We start from the raw sequence: 17,500 nt of genomic DNA on the forward strand, positions 1-17,500 counted from the left end.
TAGCGCTCGTTCCTCCCTGTCTCGCCGTAACTGTGCCATCTTTATTGTTGGCCATTACAATTCAGCAACGGAGTTCCTGGGCATTGATTTTTTGTTGCCACAGGACTCCTTCCACACCTTGGGCCAAGGCTTGGGCTACATATAGGATTTCAGGCAGCTGTGTAGCAGCCAAAACAGCCCTAATATAGAGCTATATGAGCCAGGCAACAATATTATGTGTCTCACACTTGCCCTCCGGTATCCACACACCAGTAATATCCCCAGAAACAGGCCCTCAATCATTCACATAGCCAGACAAGGAGGTTTGCAAGAGGGCCCGAGCTCTAAATTACTAGCGTAGGAGCAATCTTCCAACGGAGGATCTTCTATTACACTAGCGCACAATAAACACTAAAAGGGTTAAGTGTTATCACCTCATCAAAACAATAGATTTAGCATGATCCACGTGCTGAGGATAAATAGCCCACAATACCATTCACTTAAGTTTATCTCTTTGCGCCCTTGTAGCACAACAGCAATTTTTCATCAGCTCCTCTGTAATTAAGTGAGTGGGCTTTTCGTGCAAGTTTTCGTATTGCTTACCAAAGCTATTCTCTTAAAATCGAAGGACTAGCGAATTGCCCATCCTTTCGCCCAGTTCTTTTGAGAGAGAGAGAGAAAAAAAAAATTGCCTCCTTGACAGTTTCATTTCAGCTTAGTCTCTAACCCTGTGGAAGACCCTGTCAACGAGAATTGATGTTTTTGTATTTCTGTGTTTTGTGCAGGTTGCGCTTTGTGTCTGACGTGCCAGAGATTCCACTCTCCTAGCGAGCCAGTTGATAAATAGGAGTAATTTTTCCTTTTGGCTTAACTCTGACATTTTGTTTAATGGGTGGGAGTTCCATTAAGCAAGAGGCACAAAGGCCAAGGAACACCCAGAGCGTAACTTATAAATGCCAACACTAAAGTCACACATGGCACCCACCCAGGTGTGTGGTATTACAAAAGTGTCAAACACATGATTGTCCATTATATGCGTAATTATGTGCATAAAGTATATGATACGCATACACGTTGATCACTCCTGGTATTCTTTATAAAAACGAACCTCACGGTGGTGGTATTAGGAAATGGAAAATTCTGTATCCAGGTACAATAAATATATCACTGAAGAAAATGGGAGGAAAATCTTTTGGAGGAATCCCCCATCATCCCCTCAGAGTAAAAATATCCACAAAGTTTGCATGCCGTGTTCAAACGGAATACAAAAAAGAGACAGAAATAACAGAGTTGTTCTGTTTTCATGTCATGAATTTTTCAAACTGTTGCATCCATACTATCAGGCAGCGGCATTCTCTCCTCCCCTCACCTCTGACACATCAGCAGCTGATGCTGACAGCTACCCCTGCGACCTCATGCCCGGGCCGTCCAGCCCGACTCGAGAGGAGACTCGACAGGACAGCGCGGGACTTCCCCACCCCTGCTGCTTTGTCTAATCTCTCCACTGAGATGACGACGCTGCTCCGGCAGAGTCAATGAGCCAACAAGTAGGGGCCCTGACACTCCCCCAGCCATCCATTTTATTTATGCTTTATTACCGGCCTATCAGCGCAGCGGGGCCCGAGCACAGAGCGGGCTTGTTGTTATAGCATTATCACCCCGCCGTTTCTGTTTCAATTAGGCTAATATGGAAGTCAGGGGGAAGGGAGGCACTGGAGGAGAGCTTTATGTGAGGCTGGTCCCTCTGCTATTAAATCACACACTATGCCTCTTCCTCCATTTTCCACAGTAGCCCTTACTGCTTTCCAGGCCATAAAGCCCAATTGTTTTTTAGTGCAGGAAGCAGTGGTGGTACCATGGTAACTGGCGCCAAGGAGATTAGCTGCAGAGCAGGGTGACGGCAACAGATGCAACGCTAATGTCCCCCATTAGGTGCCCTAGAGGCGGCTCCGTGGAATTGATGGTGGTGGCAGGGGTAATGCACAGAGGGATATTGCAGTGAGGTTGACGCCATGACTAATGACGGCGAGGTGGCTGAGAGTTAACCCGTAATGACAGCAGGCAGGCCGGAGGAATGTCCACTGGCATCTCCCACTGCAGGACGCTCGTGGGTCAAATGACTGGGGATGGATGGAAGTGAAGAAATGTATAAATAACTGTGCTGTTCATTTTTGCTTTATTTGAACAAAAAGTGATCATGTAAGCTCTGAAAACTAAGCAGACTCCTAGGTGCTATGGGTATGACATGTCTCTGAACTCTTTAATGTGTCTTAAATGTGTACATCCACATAGCCGTCACACACATACTCCCCCTCACACTGACACACACACGTACATACACATCTGCCAGGGAAGCTCATCGTCAAAGGTTTTCAGTATGTACATGTGTTGTTAAGTCATGTTTACACATCACTGTCTGCAAATGGCAGTTAAAGTAATCCACTCAGGGCTCTGTGCATCAGACATGGGGATCAACATGCACTTGGGTCCTCAAACACCTATCCCTCTGCTCCACTGCGCCTGCAGTACATCACAGCAGGTGATGGTGTGGCTCACAGCCGACTGAGAACAAAGGAGTGCGAGGACCGGAGGATGAGAGAGGGAGAGAAAGAGGAAGATGGATCTATCTCTGCGCAGCGACTAGCACCACTGGGAGTTTCATAGGGATTTCAAGGGGAGGGGTGTCAAAAGGTCCTGGGCCTAGGGATCCTCCCCAGATACCAGGCAATGTTTGGGCATGACCTTGAATACAGCAAGCGGACAAGCAAAGTCAAAGTATCTCAATTTTACGTTGTGGGAGCTGTTTTAACCTATTACTGACAGGCTGTACATTTAAACCAGTGTTGTTATAGCAATTCTCATTTCTCTGGGGTGGGAAGTTATGTATGATGATGAAAACATTGTGATAATGTGGCAATATCATTCAATTCCATGTTGTAGTACATGCTGTTATACCGTTAGTCTATCCAGTATATAGTGTTAATATCTGTATGAGTAAAAATCACACAGAAATCAATCCTTTCTCAATCTTGAATTGAGAGGAGATCAGTGTGGCTGTGAGAGCCAGATGCCTGTGCACTCTGGCTCCTGTGCTATCTGGCTCCTGTGCTATCTCCTAGCCTGGGCCGGCCCCTGCTACATACCAGATAAGGCCGGAGAGGCCATCACTGGTCTGTGCATGAGGCCACTCCGACAACATGTCAGGGCTGGTGGAACGGATCGTCTCTCGAGTGTGCCGTCCCCAAGTGCCGGTGCTTCCTGTGCGCTCCCTCACAAAATAGCTCAAGCCTCCGCTGATAAGCACAGAACTATTTTCCCATTCGGGGCACGGATGTGTGACAGGAAGTGCTGGCGGACAGGCCTCGCTGGCATCCTGTCCCTACGGGAGCGTCTTCCGACACGGACATGACACGTCATCCCGGTAACGGAGACAAATTTTCTATTAAGACTCCTGTATTTTACATGACCCGATGAAATATACATCCTCCTTTTCGCCCGGGCATTAATTATGAAGTGCTTAGGGGATTCGCTCTGCACCCGACTCATCAGATCCGGCTGAGGATAATTGTGTGCGACGGGTTCACTCAGAGAGGACACGGGTGTGAGAGAAATCTCTTTCACTGGCAGATTGGATTTCATGCTGCCTCCTGTTAACCTTTCCTGTGCAGCGAGAGCACACCCAGAGAGGCTAACCTCGTTGAGTACCCACCCGCAGTACCTACTAAACACCCCCTACTGGTGAAGATGGGTAACAACTATCAGACAGACTAATTAAATTACTACAATGTTATGAGATAATTATATGTTAGTGTAATGATGCATAACATATTTAATCAGTCAACAATTACAATGCAAAACGATTCTGAAAATAGCCTCCATTTCTAGGCTAACTTTCTAACTTGACAGGGGAGACATTGTGAGCTGCACCTTACAGAATTAGAGCCAATCTGTGGTGTTCCCATGGAGATCAAATCCACCCACACGTCCCAATTTGCACTGATACCTGATAGGTGATGAGACTGAAGTGAAGGAGAGTTGATTTGCTTCACGCCGAGATCAGGCTTTTGTCGCATTCGTTCTCTCGCAGCCCTATTAGACACTTCATTCCACTAATCTAAATGTCTCACAACATCTCTCTCTTCACCCTTTCACTCCATCAGTCGGTTTATGAGTGGCAGCAAATATAATTTCATCAAAGCAAATTAATTAGCAGACGCCAACCACGTCTAACGGCAATGATCTTCTGTTTTCACATGTCTGCGCTAATGATACGAGGGCACCCCAAGGGGTCAGTAAACGACAAAGCAATGAAGTATCTTGGCAACAATGTGCATGGCCCGGCGGGACTCATTTACAGCTCTGACAAGGATGGAACTTTGGGGGTTCGACATCAGGCGGCTACTAAAACACGGTTTGACGCCGACTAGCACATTCTTTGTCAGGGCTTGATTGAAGCACACACCGCTCATACAGAATGCCAAGCTCACAGACGTTCAACTTTAGCACTGCTCCCACTTTGTGTCTGAAAGTCTGTTTATTTTTCTTCAGGAGTCAGTGCATGACAGCGATGATGGCCATGGATATTCAATGAAACTACATTGCCATGCAGCTACAAAGGCACCGTTTGGAGGCGACTGTCGCCTGGAGCTCTGTCAGGCGACCTGACAAACATCTTTGTGATGGAACGATAGCTGAGGGTCAGACATAACTGAATTGCTCTGGGTCATTCTTTCTTTTCCAGTGGGCACGATGACAGGAGACTCCGTGCCTCTCATGTTAATGTCCCTCCCTTTGCTGCGTCCGTGGATGTTTATAACGCACTCTCAATACCCAGATGGCCCTTTAATCAAACTCCGATATGGAAGTGCCCCGTTCGAGCAAATTAATTCTCCCACTTTCCTTGCAAGAGGAATATTCATTTTTTTCCTCCCTTACAGCTGTGCTAACATCAATTTCTCATAATTACTATGAGCTGTACTAATGAATGGCACTGCAAGTAAGGCTGGGCAGGTGGTCACTGACATGAATTACTTCCAAGGGGGTACGTGCCACCTTCCCACATGAACGCATCCTGCTAATAATTATGGGTCCATCAGTTACATTACATGGCTTTTTGTTTTCATTAAAACCTGATATCATTATTAATTAATTGAAAAGAAACCAGCAAAGCCATTTGTTTGTCATTTCAAATCACTCTCTGCCTGTGATTACTTTTGAATGATTCATTACAAGTTAATTGAGTTAGGGTCAGTGTGACATTCACATGAAATACGCAATTGCCTAAACTTGTGATTAATTCTCTGTAGTAGTTACATTAAATTACCTTTTGCTCTGACTGAATACAAACTAGTGTTATATCAAATCTAAAAGGGGAACATATAGAATTAGAGTGTACATTCCTTGAAATAAAGAGTTGGCAGCATTAAGGATGGGGGAAAGGTGTTCTGTAATATGTAGCTACAATGACTCTTAAAGTGTACTGTTTGAATGTTTATGGTGTAGGGGTTCCATGTTTTAAGAAGTTATCACAGCAGAACATTCATTTCCAGCATTGATATTTGTCTTGCTTGCTGGGCTGGCGAAGTCTCTGCCTCATTTTGTGCAGAGGGGTGCCAGGGGAAGGTCGGCTGTGCCTAATCACAGGCGTTTGTCTGTGCAAACACCACACACTCACAGAAGGTCTGCCGAGAATTCTCTGGCGAAGGCCACAGAAACCCTGCCAAGTGTGTCCGAGGAAATTCATCAGGAGACCTGGAGGCTGCGCGTGTCAGTGCAGCAGACAGGGGAAACCACATGAAGCCCGGCGACAGCTTGACAGCGTCCCATCTCACACTTGACAGGCCATCCCATGGCTCCCGCGATTTCACTAAAACTAGGATAGAGCCCCCCTTCAGAGACACGCACGCGTGCACACACACACACACACACACACATCTCCACAACCTAGCTCTTACTCGAATAATCCTCCACTCATTCTCTCTCGGTCTTTCTCTCTCTCTCACTCGCTCTCTCTGTCTTTCTCTCGCTCACCAGTCCAGACTGGGTGAAACAAAGGTATGGAGTAAACCAAAATGGAGCCCAGTACCTGGTGACATGTGGTGGTGTTCAATGAGCAGAGAGATGGCGTGGAGGAGAATGCAATGCAGTTGGGTTCCTCAGATTGCTTTCTCAACCACATTTACAGCTGTGACAGGATGATTGGTTGTTTTGTACATTTACAATGATATTGGAAATCATATGGATTAGCTGAGTGTTTGGATCAATCGCTGTGAAAAAGTTGTTGGGCGCAATTAATGGGAACATGCAGTGAACTTTGAAATTCTCCATGTGTTCACACCAAGATAGGATTCACATATTGAGCTGCTGTCAACCTGTATTCAGTCTGGGGAAGAAAGGAATCTGCAGTGTTGCTTTTTCCATTGAGAAGGAGTCTATCAAATCCAACACGAGTGCATATTTGTGCCAATGTGTGTATAACTGTGCAAAAGCCTGGGAAATAAGGAGAGAAAACAAGTGTGTAACATGATTTATCTAGTTCTATTCGACTGTGGGTGTGTGTCTGGGGGGGGCTACATTGTAAGTCTTATGAATAACAGTAATCTGTTTCCGAAAGCTTTGCACATCTGCAGTAATGAATTGCATATTGCCACTGCCAACCATTAGTGCAGTCACCAGGGCTCTGCATTATTACTGCCACAGTGGTCCTGATGCTGGGTGCAGCTGCATCACCTTGACGACGAAGACAATACCACAAGCTGCTAAGCCCTTCACTTTTTGTTTGGTAGAAATGATACCTACGAACACCAAGCTGATTGCTGAACAGGAATGTTCTTGGATTTGTTTTCCAAGGAAAGCTGTATGAAGGAGGGATGGAGAGGGACTCACAGAGAATCATGTCTCACTGATGGATGATAAACAAAACTAATGCTTGGCCATCGTCCCTCGCCACATCTCAAATTACGGGGGAAGTATGTGCGCCACCGCCTTTGTTGCTGGCTCCGCAGTGCCAGCTTCTTACCAACTCATTGCATTCTAATAAAGGACAGACTGGCCCTCTACACCTGCGCTCTTGTTTTGCTGTTGTCGTCATTAAATTAATTCTGTGGCCTGACATAGGGCTGCACGATTAATTGAATTTTAATCGCCATCACGATTTTGGCTGCCATGATTAAATGAGCATGATCGTCTGCGATCATGGCGTTTAAAATGCGTGCTCGAAACCCGTTATTCCGTCTTTTCCGGGTTCATATAAAAATAAAATACCTTGAAATCGTCCGAGTGACGGGTCATTTTCATTAGATAGCATTGATGAAGCCTTGAAGCTACGAATTCATGGATACCCTGTGACGTCACTGCGTTAAAGCGCCGCCGTCTTTGTGTCCGAAAGTCTAGCTAACAGTTGGTTGCAACAGACATAGTCGGTCACAACCCACAGAAAGTTAAAAATGCCCGGTTGTGGTGTGGATGCGACAACAGTCGCGAAAATATCCCCAAAAGAAACAATTTCATTGTAACGCCGTGACAGCACTACTGTTAGAAAGGCCAATGACTAATTAGAAGCAGGTGGTTCGCCTTATTTTCAAGCCTAGCAGTTCATTCTGCTATTAATTTTCCCTGTTTTGGGTGCAAGTCTGTGTTACTGCCAAACTACCACAACATTGCATCTAAATTGTTCCTGTTGGCTAAGGCTGAGGTTTGGACCTCGTGCATTACTGCGCTGCCAAAATCATCAACGGTATTCTGACTCCAGTGGTGTTCTAACCAACACACGAGGGCAACACCACAGTCCTTTATCCAGTTACAAGTTTCAATAAATACAAATTAACAGACTCTCAAGTGTCCAGGACAAGCTTCTTGGGAAATGTGGTAATTCAGAAGGACATGTTCTCATCTATTTATAAAAGTCAGAGAAGACATCCTGTGCGACACACTAAATGTTTATTTAAAAACCCAATTCCACTCAATAACCTCATTTAAAATGTTCCAAAACAAAATGCAAGCATGCAATCTTTCAAAGAGTTATTGACAAGGGCACCGTGTCAGTTATTTTCTTCCGCAAACCTGTTAGCAGAGCCACGTCACGATTGACTATTTTACTAACAACTGCGCCGACTGTATATTTCATTTGTGTATTAATATTGATGCATTTGTTGACAGGCCTCGGCCCTGCTCCTGGTCGATGAACAAGGCAGTGGAGGAGGAGGAGGAGGAGGAGGAGGAGGAGGAGGATGAGGAGGAATAAGACCTCAAAGGACATTTACTGCTGTGTCCCACTGGGAATAATCAAACCTCGCTGGTCTGTGGCACTGCGCTTTCCAGCGGTGTATGATATTACTGTGTTATACATTATTCAAACATAGTCACACATGCACTTTCATGCACTCCCCCCCCCCCCCCACCCCCCCAACACGCGCTCACACCTTTTCCACCAGTGACACACAGGCAAACCTACAGACAGCGACACACACGTACAACCCGCCCCGAAAAAGAGTGAGGTCAACTTTGCCGACAGAATCTGTCTGTTCAGACGTGGGAGTCCTTAGGGGGAGGAAGGCAGTCCACTCGCGTGCATGTAGGGGTCCCCGGGTTCAATCTCCATCCCATGTTCCATCACAGATGCGTGCCTACATCTTTATGCACCGTCCCCGGGAAGAGACTTGTTATCTGGTTGATGGTTGGAGCTGAGAGGTGGGGATGACCTCCTCACCCCTCCAGCCCCCTGTGTCACGGCATCAGTGTGTGTGTGTGGGGGGGGGGGGGGGGTCCTAGCATGAAGTCCCTGGATTAATAGGGACGAGTGGGAGGGAGGGAGTGATGGAGAGCGGGGGGCTGTCTCCCCTGGGGAGTCTTGGTGGAGAGCTTGGAGACTCAGGGTGACACAAACAGATGCGGCTGTCAGCGGAGAGGCGTCAGCGTGAGTGACAGCCGACAGACCCTGCGGGAGAAGACAGAGCGTGTCTCTGTCAGCCTCTACCGCCACCGCCACCACCACCGCAATCCACCCACCCACCAACCCACACACACACACAAACACACACACACACACACACACACACACACATACATACATACATACACACTCTACCCACCACAGCCCCCTCTACGACTTCCGCCCACATGCTGGTGTCTTTCTCCCCTCATTACCCAACATTCTGCGCACAAGGGCCCCTGAGTCCTTCATGTGCAGAGAGCAAGAAAGAGAGAGAGAGATAGATCAAGAATGTGACAGAGTTGCGACACTCAGCATTAGCCAGCAGGGGGAGATAGTGTTCCCGTGATTAAGTCAGCCTCGGGTCGGTTCGAATAACATAACGGCTGCCAACCTATAGCATCAAGGGCAAGGTCACCGCCATGGAACACACGTATGTAAAGCCAAACAGAGTATTTTGCTAACGTCAAGCTCAGTCAAATCCGTCCCCGCCACTCCACTGATCTGCTTCCAAGGGATGGCTCGTAAACATTGCAGTCCGCCTGATAGATGATGACATTAACATATCATTACCTACAGCTTTAAAGGCATTTGCATGCAATTACTGTCCTTATTTCCATTTGCCAAATGTTAGATGTAGATAAACCTTTAATAATCATCAAGCCTCCGCAGAGTCTGCTGCCAGCCGAGACGTCTGTGCCAGCTATGGACTCCATCTTAGCTGGATGGTGGACAAAGCAGCAGGGGTAGCCAACATAAATTAGATTTACACCTTTTTAAAATTGTGGAGATGCACAGAAAGAGTGAGAGAGAGGGGAGGGGTGAGACACAACTGAAGGGGGAAGGCAGAATAAAATAGCCCTAGCAGCGAGATCAGATGGTCACCGTTCAGCTAGCCAGTGGGGTGTGTGTGGAGGGGGGCAGGAAGGCAGGTGGGAGTGTTGGGCTTGGAGAGGGGTTCATTTAAGCTCCCCTGTTTCCGCCTGAGGCTCCTCGTAGTGGTACTCTCCTCCCCACCTCACATACACACACAAACACACACAATCACCTCAACACTGTCCCTGTCAGTCAACACTCTGTTTCACACTGAGCTATCTACTCCACACCCAGCAAGACGCTGTGTGATGATAGCCACATGGTGTTGGGCCAAATGATGGGGATGACAAGTGGGGACCAGGAGGAGTGCAGGATGATGATAGTGAGCGATAGACAAAAAGGAGATTGAAGAGGTAGAAGGTGGCATACCGAGATAAGATACACAAGTACACACGAGAGTTAGAGATGGAATTATATCAAAAGAAAAAAAATGTACATGGTAAAGGGCGAGAGAGAACACTAGGCAACAGAACGTGGCAGAATGTTGGCTGCACAGAAAATGAAATACACAGAAACTGACAGACAGACAGCAACCTGCCTCTGGCCTGTGGCACTTAAGGCAAGACTAGCAGGATTTCATTAAAAGCAACCCCAACGATACACGGCAGGAGAGCATTAAACCTAATGTTGCAGAAAGAGGAGCGTCTGAGCAAAAGGTGAACGTGGCAGAAAGGTGAATTACCCTGCTTCGTGCGCTAAGTCGACCCGACACACTGGCTGCTAAAAGCCACGACACGACAAAATGTCACAGCGCTGCCCCGGGGACAAAATGCCTCGCTGCTTCATTTTAATCAGGCATCCTCAAGACAACCAGGTCTTCAGACAGAGGGCCCCAGAGAGGGTCCTTATCATTACCAAAGCCAACAAATAAGCAAAGTGCCCTCCATAACAATGTCTGTATCTTTGGAGACATAGCGTGATGTCGGGAATGAAAATCGACTGACGTTTGAGTGAGTGAATGTGAGACACATATGAATGGTCGGTAGTGCTGAGAAAAACAAGGCTCATGTTGTTGTACAGGGACTCCTCTCACCATCTTCAACTGAAGTGAACGTGTAAGACACTGCATTCTGTAGCAAGCCAAAGAGTGAAAATTGTGCCAGTGCTTCAATGCTACGGCAGACAGAAGAACCCACACGACAGCTTTCGAAGCTCATGTACAACATTTCGTTCCGAGACTGGACAGACAGACGATGAATATGCAATAGGATTATTTAAAAGTAATTAAAGGGGAAACACGACATAAGAGAATGTACAGTTCCCATAAATGTTAATCTGGTCTCCCATGTCTTTTGCAGCCGCCTTGAGAGCCTATCTATTAAATTCCCCCTGTGGTCCTCCATACCTACTTCTCTGTATAGCCTCCGTATGGCCGCCTTTCAGTTCCTCTGAGCTTGTTGACTCCTCGTGTGAAGGTAATTACCAATGAGAAGGGGGAAGGAACCGCTCAGATTTAATTACAAACCTTTTTATAATTCCAATTACTCTTCTCTCTCTCTCTCTCTCATTTCCAGTTATTCTACCGGCTCATCTCTCTAGACCTGCCTCTCACCTGCACCTGCACAGATGCACGCACACACACACACCGTAGGAGAGGGTGACAGGACATGCATATTCCAGCTGCGTTTTTAGTGCAGGTTGGGTAATACCTGGAAGGGGGGGGGGGGGATGTGTGTGTCAAGCTGCCCGTGTCCTCTTGACTGGCAAGGCTTAATTCATCATGCTGCCACCGTAAAAGAGCGTGCTGATGAAGTGCACACTGATAAGGCCGGCTGGAGATGGCAACGTGTCCGTTTGGTAATAAGATCTGCCACATTCTCAATGCCTGTCTGATCGCATTTTTCACACAGCATTACGCGGTACAAGGTGATCTCGCTAATCAGAGAAAAGTGAAACATCAAAATGGTCCTCTCTGCGAATGGATAGAGTGTACTTTTCTTTCTTCTTGCTTATGCACAAATGATTTTGAGAGGACAAAAATTGCTCTCATAATAAGGCAACGTGGAGCAATTCTGCTCTGAGGGCTTTTAAAAAATGAAGAGCCAGATGAAATGAAAAGGATACTTTAAAAACCATTTGTGCGCTGAGGTTTAAAAAAAAAAAAAAAAAAAAAGTAGTAGGTAGTATTCATGTCATAGATTTGTGTCTCTGTTGTCTTCTAATCAAAACTACTCAGACCTCTGTAAATCAAGGGAAAAAGGACAAGGGCAAAAAACGTAACATCCTTCACAAGCAGATTTAAGAAAAATACATATTACTGGCTTTTACACTCTTTTACACTTTCGCCCTTCATAATGCTGTGATTTTCTGAGAAGAACTCCTGTCTGCCATATGATCAAGCAGAATAGACGAGTGTGTAGTTTGCATCAAAACCGTGTGCAACACTGACCTACACAGTCCGCTCGCCATCGGAGGGGGTAATGGCTGGCTAGCTTATTAATGAATCCTTAACTTTAATTTGATGTTGCCTAATGAGAAGTCAATTTGTTTTCAGGCACTTTTTCACTGAGATTTAACGCCTTGGTGATTAAAAGGACCTCATTACTGCTTAATTATCAAGCATGCCCAAATAATGGATTCCAACACAAAACAAAAAAAAATCTTTTTAATGATTTTGATTCAGACATGCCTAATGCTCATAATCTGGGACCAATACTACGAGACTGATGTTGTCTACATATTACAGTAGGGGGAGGGCAGCAAGGGCAAACAATGAGAGAGAGAGAAAGACAGAGAGAGATGGAGGGGGGAGAGAGAAGGAGGAGAGGGAGAGAGAGAAAGAGAGACGGAGGGGGAGAGAGGGAGGGAGGAGGGAGAGAGAGTGACAGAGAGAGAGACAGAGAGAGACAGAGAGAAAGAGAGAGAGAGGGAAAGAGAGAGCGAGAGGGGAGAGAGAGAGAGAGAGAGGGAGAGAGAAATAACAGAAGAAAACGTAAAGAGACAGAAAACACAATAAAGAGAAAGAACGTGACAAAGAAGAAAGAAAAGGAGCGATAAAGAGAAAGACACAGAGCTAGTCAGGGCAGTCACAGAGGAAGCCGTTCACGTCTGGATTTGTGTCGGTGGGTAACACTCTAAATCTCAGCGGGTGATCTCCTGCTCCGGGGGGTTAATCCACACGCGGGCGGCGGAGGAGGCGGAGGCAGCAGCTGCCTTAGCACTGAGGATGTGCACTGCAGCTGACAGCTCCTGGCTCTAGTCTCACTGCCCGCTGAGCCCCCTAAGACCCAGCCAGAGCAGACGGAGCAGCGCGCACCTCCCGCCGCGGACGACACTGATCCTACCTGTAATTACACCTCGAAAGCTTCCACGCAAACACGAAAACGTCAATAACACACTCGTATCTACCAGTCTCTTAAACAAGTTTCACTACAATTAGCAGAGTTCACTGTGTCATCCCCTTGAAATTCGTTTAGTTTATAGAGTGAATTTCTTCATGATTATGCACCAAGCTCTCCATTGGCAACTACTGTACCACTGCATACAAATCCCTTGCTATTCATCATTCAGTGTAAGAGGTAGTGGCAAATGAACACCACCAAATGAGCCTTCAGGAGCATGCAATCTGTCTGGTTCTCTCTGTCACTCTCGTTCTCACTCTCTACTTCTCACTCTTATTCTCGCTCCAATGCTCTCTCTTTCTCTCTCCCCTGGCTGATCGTGACATTTGAGCTGTCAGCGGCTCTCGACTGATGGGGTGCGTTTGGGGGTGATCCGCTGCTGAAAGGCCAGCGCCACCCCCCCAAAACTCTCCACAGCCTCGCTCCATCAATCCTGCCCTGTTTAAACTTAACCTTTACCCAGTCTTTAAGGGAGGGAGGCCAATGTGTTTGTGCCAGGGGATGGGGTGGTGGTGGTGATGGGGGGGGGTGCTTTTGGGCCTCCTCCTTATCTAGGTCTGAATTATTGAGCGGTCTGAAACTTTAATGCATGCCCTCCACAGGCTGGCATTTTGGAGGGAGTCTCCCCTGCCTTGCTCTGTGTTTGCAGGCTTTGTGGACAGGTGGGGAGCCCAGCGTAGAGCCATGTGGCACCGCTGTGTGGCCAGGGTGGTAGGACGGGCACAGCAATGCCTCATTAGTGCTGCTCGACGGGATGCCAAATCAGCACATACTTCCACTCATTAAGACACAAATGGCTATGCATGCACACACACACCCTTCAACTGTATCACCAAATATAGCCCTCAGTCTCTTGATGACCTCCTACTCCACAGTTTTCACCACCTAACCATCTACACCCGCCAGGATAAGCACACCGGGCCGCCTACATGAGAAGGACACACTGGGCGGCCTGACACGGCAAGCTAATCCACCTGTCCATTTATCTGCGCCAAGCCACTCCACAACACAGGCCTACCATTTCCAGGAGCGCCATATTCTTAAGTGCTAGGAGAAGATTCTGGGAAATGCACTCTAGCCCAAGACACATTCTATTTCCTCACTGATTCCCAACAATGCCTCCGCTGGAACCTCTCTATTGCGTCACACAAAGCAAAGAAAACACAATACATAAAACATAAACATTAGGTCCTTTTGTCACCCACGCAGATCTGCATGTCATGGCTCTCAGAGCACATTCAATTGGATGGGGCAGTGAAAGGGGGCCTATGGCATGAAGTAATTGGAAGTTTTGCAAAGAAACAGAAAGTCATTATCGGCACGACAGCTTTGCCGCTCTGCCGGCTGATTGCGATGCTCTTAATAGAGGCATGAGAGAGACTGCTCCCATAACCAAAGAGGGTGGCACAAACCACTGATTACCATCCACATGCCATCACACAGGGAGGGGAAAGCAACAGAGAAAGAGATAAAGAGGGAGAAATTGAGAGACAGACTGTGAAAGCGAGAGAGAGAGGAAGGGAAGGCCACATACAGGAAAAAACAGAGGGATTGAGAGAAGAGGATAGTGAGAGAGGGGTAGAAAAAAGGAGTAAAGGAGAAAAACGAATGGTAGGGGAGTGAGAAAAATAGTTTTCTTATTCAACAGGCACATTAGGGTTCTACAAAATTGCATTACCCCACTGCAAACCTGACACAGTTCATTAGTTCACAGAAACAAAAGAATCTCACTTCCTCCTTTCCATCATAGCGGAGGCTACAGCAGCATGGCAGAAAACAAATCAGACCTTGCCACGCACAAAAAGCAACACAACTTTCACCCTTTCAAAAATGTAAGCCTCCCCCACTCCCCATTTGACGTCTCTATTTAAAGTCCATTAGCGGCGTATTGTGGGTGCCATATTTAGGCATAATTACGCAGTCTATTGACAGCAGTTGTCATTTCAGGCAAGCGTGAACATTATTATGTTGACAAGCGATAACAGGCAATATCTGCTCAGTGCACAAAAGCTGTTGGGAGAACAGAGTCCTCCACCTCCAGACTCCCAATCACACCAATCTAATAATTAGTCAGCGCGCGGCGACAAACAGGTGTGTTGCGAACTGTGGCAGTCTGCCAGCCATTAGTAGCCAAGTTATGCGAACAATCCTGCCTCAAGGCTGGATTCATTATGTCATGTATACTGTATGTACTATAATGCAAATACATTAGGTTGTATTAAATATATATAAGGGTTTATGGCCACAGAGGTACCCTGTTATACAAAAATATTGGACAAGGCCGAGGCAGAAAACTCCAGAGCGCAAAGCGGCCAATTTGTTTGTATAACGGGATACCTCGAAGGCCATTATCTCATTGTTGCTAAGCCCGAATCCTTGAGTCTCGAATCATTTGTTTAGTCTTTGCTTGTTGCTTGTCAGCTCGCTACTTAATAACATTATTTAATAACAGAATTAATCGAGTTTAAACATCTGGACAAAATGAGAGAATACGTTAATTTTGTTAATTTATTATGTTGCCTGATTACACACTACAGCTTTTCAATCAACCGTTATTTACTATGGTTGTTATAGTTACCACCAAAGACTCTACAGTATTATGCTCTATAATGTTTGGTTACATTTAAAAGGTTCCAGATCATTTATATAGAATGGTGATTCAACTTTTTCTCATCACCGGGGTCTAATTATATATGTTTGCATTATGTTTTAAAATGTGATGCATAAAAAAATAAAAATTCTATCTTATTATATTTAACAATAAGGAGAGATAGGTACGTAGAGTCAAGCTTCCACTTCTTTACCAGAGTACCTGCTCATTCTTACACTAATTAAAATGCCATGTTTCATATTCAGCAGTCTGATATTGTATTTTAAATGTATTTAAACTGTGTAACTGTTTGTCATACACAAACGCAATGGACGTTGAGGATATAAAGATGATATTTTACCTTGGTAGCGGAACAGGAAAGATCCAGGCTTGGGCTGCTGGCTGTGGAAGTGGATGGAGATCTGGTTGCTCCAGCTGCGCACCACTAAGCCCTTCATGAGGATGGACTCGTTGGCCAGCAGTGAGGGCTCACGGCCACCCAGGTCTTCAAACCTCACTGTGTCCCCTTCAGCCAGGCTCACGTTCATCACCTGCACAGAGACGCATACAGGGAGAGATTTATCAGGAACACTGTACACTGAAAAAGGTACCCATTCATTTGAAGTACAAGTTGTTCCTGGATCAACCATCAGCCACTGTGAACACATTTGTTGACAGAAACAGGATAATTTTCTTTTTTGGTGAAGAATTTACAGCTTCTGTGGGTTTTCAGTTTTGTATAGCTAATTCCCACTTTTCACATCCGTATATGCCTCGAAAACATTCTCCACTATGACAGACAAAATGGGAACACATTGTGGCTGCTGTCAAGGAGAAGACATCGAACGCTTGCTGATATTTCTGCAAAGCCTCCTGAACCTCTGAGAAAGTCAGCAGGTGCCGTCCTACCCTGCAGTGTCATCCCTCCCTCTGATGACCTTACTCACACACTCATCGATGTCTGCCCTCCTGGACCAGTGCCAGAGAAGGTAGTCCAGCTGCCCTCACCGGCCAGCTTACGCTCACAGAACAACAGCAACAGCAGCAGCAACTCTCTTATCGGGCCTCATCAGATCATATCACTGCCCCCCTGTTGTCCGATAACACAGCTGGCAGTGCTGGCTTCTTCCACAGAGGTGTGGAGAGGATGAGGCCTGTGACTCTGGCTGTAGGTGTGTGAGACACCTTGTTCCTCTAGTGAGCTAAAACATGCATGCATTTATATTTGAATTTTTTCTCAAGTCAAATCAAACATGTCTACTCAACTAGATGCTATGTCTGAGCCCACTAACAACCTGCCTCCAGTGCCTGTTTACTTAAAAGAGGAGCAAAAGGTTTGTCTCTTGACAGTGGATTCATACGCAGGTTGAGGTGTTGGACAGAGATGTCAGCTGTATGGCTCAGGCTGATAAAGCACTTCCAATCAGGCTGAGCATTTTCTCTGTCTGCAAAGTCACGCATCGCTTTCTTTTAAAAGACTGGAAATCAAAACAAATATGAAGCTCAGAAGCCAAACCTACCATACAACAATATATCTGTACCTCTTAATAATTCCCTTTTTAAACACCATATGTCTAATAAGTGTATTCCTTTGAGGCATACTTTATAAACATAATCATAGTGTTAGTATTATTATTATTATTATTGATATTGTTATTGGAGTAAAAACTGAATTTAATTAAAAAAGATATTTATATTTAATGGTGCTCATAACTTAATGTTCTCATTGGTGTCTGGTAATACTTTAGCTATAATAGTTAAGTCAGAAAAGTTAATACAACTGTC

At 45.9% G+C, this 17,500-nt stretch overlaps 1 protein-coding gene across 1 annotated transcript in view; it reads right to left on the reverse strand.

Moving 5' to 3' along the window:
- sez6b (seizure related 6 homolog b) overlaps positions 1–17,500 on the reverse strand; it is a gene marked incomplete at both ends in the record, with an annotated part of 151,460 nt that overhangs the window by 23,026 nt on the left and 110,934 nt on the right. The window contains one exon of the mRNA XM_080845009.1: positions 16,077–16,266. Coding sequence (XP_080701135.1) covers positions 16,077–16,266 — 190 coding nt within the window. The remainder of the gene's footprint in view (positions 1–16,076; positions 16,267–17,500) is intronic.

This window comes from Sprattus sprattus, assembly GCF_963457725.1.
Source record: "Sprattus sprattus genome assembly, chromosome: 9".
Classification (NCBI taxonomy): Eukaryota; Metazoa; Chordata; class Actinopteri; order Clupeiformes; family Clupeidae; genus Sprattus; species Sprattus sprattus.